Source organism: Sinocyclocheilus rhinocerous, unplaced genomic scaffold (genome assembly GCF_001515625.1).
Source record: "Sinocyclocheilus rhinocerous isolate Xijiao unplaced genomic scaffold, SAMN03320098_v1.1 scaffold809, whole genome shotgun sequence".
In the NCBI taxonomy this organism is placed as follows: Eukaryota; Metazoa; Chordata; class Actinopteri; order Cypriniformes; family Cyprinidae; genus Sinocyclocheilus; species Sinocyclocheilus rhinocerous.
In genome coordinates this window covers 771,951-774,514 of record NW_015652299.1, presented here as the reverse complement: position 1 = coordinate 774,514, position 2,564 = coordinate 771,951, and the positions used below count along the sequence as shown (strand labels likewise).

Here is a 2,564-nt window from a genome sequence, read left to right as displayed (position 1 = left end):
ACAATCTGTGATGGCGAGGAACGATGGAGACAAGGAATAAAAGAAACAGTCTTTAATCCAAGAAACACAGGGTACATCCAACACTGGGAACGGCAGGAAACACATGAACATAACAAGTAGAACCGACAGAGACAGACTGCACAGACTAGGACTTAAATACAGGGGATGATTGGGGAAACACAGGTGTATGGGATGACTAATCAAACTAATTAACAAAATGAGGACAGGAACATGGCCAAATAAGGGAACAGAAACAGGGGCAAAACATGACACAGACAGTCCATAATCCTGACAGGTCTCGTGATAACAAATATAATGTTTAATACTTCTGGCTGTAATATTACTATACAAATTATTATTATTATTTATTTTTTGAAAAAGAGAGACAAAAAAAAAAAAATTAGACAAACCAAAAGTATTTTCTTTCACAATTATTAGCATACCGCAGATTTAACTTGCACTGAACCCAGAAAATTCCTTTAAACAAAACACTCCCAACCTGGGACTGACCGGAATTCATAACAATAGACAATTTTGTCGTGTTATAGATTGGTGCAAGCATGTCGTCAGAACCCGGAAGACTAATTCGCCGAAAATTTGATTTTCCCATGGGGTTTTATTATACTTACTACATAAAGTATACTTAAAAATATACTTGAACTTTACTTAAGTATACTTACTAAAATAAACTTGAAGTATACTACTTTTTGGTAAGGGAAGCGTTTTTTCAATGTATGAGTAAAATAAAGCTTGTGGTAAACATAACTTGGCGATACTTTGATGTTTTGTTCTACAACATAAACTGCACACACTCACACCCCGAACTGTCTTATCATATTAACTGCCTTATCTTAAAACCCCATAGGAAAATCTCGGCAGCGAATTAGTCTCTCGGTTCTGACGTCATACCTGCACCACATTTGTTTCATTTATCTTATTTCTCTCAGTATAAACCCACAGCAGGATGCAGGTCATATTGAACCCCAGGTCAATGTTCTAGCGGATGGTTTAGCGGTGTCCCTCCTCTATGAGCCCCTGCCGGACCCCAGCGAGCCCCATATACGAGGCCTCCTCACCAGACTAGAGGTTCGTCTCTTATGCATGGGTGGTGCATCGACAGTCCGTCCTTACATTCTGTCAGAATGAACACTGTCATTAATGGAATGTGTCAGCAGTCATTATGCTCTCATGTCGAGGACATTTCATTTATTGGGATTTACGTTTCAAATTATGTTGCCATTGGAAACAGAACACTCTATTAGTGATGTTTGTAAATGCCTATCATTTTTGTCTTTTTGCATTCAGGCAGTGTCTCGGACTCTCCATAGGAAGGGCTATGAGGAAGAGGAGGAGGAAAAGGAGAAATGTGCACTTGAAAACAGAGTTAACTATATACGCTCTTACTTGCAGGACAGGTGAGCCGTACAGATAAACCTGATCTACGTGAACAGATATGACAAATATTTAGCCATTGTCACAAACTGTTCAGGCTTCTATGTGTGTGGTTGCTTCTAGGTTTGAACTCCACCTAAAATATCTCACGCCCAGTCTTGTGACATGTATGATTTCAGACAACAAGCTGTCATGAGAAGAGACGTCTCTTTTGCTCTGCCTCTCGATATCCAGTTTCATTTTAATGCTCATGACAAATAACTGTGCACTCGTGTTGCCAAAGCTTATTTACAAAAATTCAGACACACCTGCTTATTCTTAGCTGTAAAGTCGTTAAAACTATGACATCCACAAATGGAATTACAGAGGAGATACAGTGACCAAAAATGTTACGCAAATCAAAACTATTTTATATTTTGATTTCTTTAGGCAACACTCTATAGATGTCAGTTTTGTTCATTCTCTCAACAAACATCATGAGGTGCATCTTGGGATGCTTTTAATCAGAGTAATCGTCCTTCAGTGTCCACTCTAACCTATCCAATAAAAAATAAATACATATATTTATAATGTAATATATAAATATTATGCACATATGCACAGTTTATAACTGTTACAAAACAAACTGCATGCGTAAACCTTCAGATTAAAAACATTATGAGACAAATTCAGTCAAGTGTCTAACCTTGACTGATAGTGTACATAAATCAGGCAAGTTACATAATATAATATACAGAATAACAGAAAAATAAAGACAAAATTGAGGAAATTAAAGAAAAAAAATTAAGTTATAGGTAGAGGTAACAGATAAAAGGGCAAAAATTCAAGTATTGTAATGAACAAAACAATTTTTTTTTATTAAAGGCACAATATGTAAGATTTTTTTATTAAAATATCCAAAAACCACTAGAACAGTGTTATATATTTTGCTGACTTGTATACTTACATTATCCCAAATGTTTCGAAGAATGTTTAAATCCAAAGAAATAAGCAATTTTAACTAGTGAGACGGACCGTGTCCATAGTGTCATTGTGTCGCCTGCCAATGACGTCAAAACCCCTCGATTTCCGGTTTTGTTTTGTACAAAACATGGAAACACCAAAGACGCTTTAATATGTTATGTGTTTTATTAGACAGGTGACGACCGCACAGAGTAGCATTATAACAGAAC

At 36.4% G+C, this 2,564-nt stretch overlaps 1 protein-coding gene across 1 annotated transcript in view; it reads left to right on the top strand.

The window, feature by feature from the left end:
• The window catches only part of LOC107714526 (uncharacterized), a 7,916-nt gene that overhangs the window by 3,340 nt on the left and 2,012 nt on the right, over positions 1-2,564 (top strand). The window contains exons 4-5 of the mRNA XM_016520377.1: positions 948-1,086; positions 1,306-1,415. Of these exons, the coding sequence (XP_016375863.1) occupies positions 948-1,086; positions 1,306-1,415 (249 nt within the window). The remainder of the gene's footprint in view (positions 1-947; positions 1,087-1,305; positions 1,416-2,564) is intronic.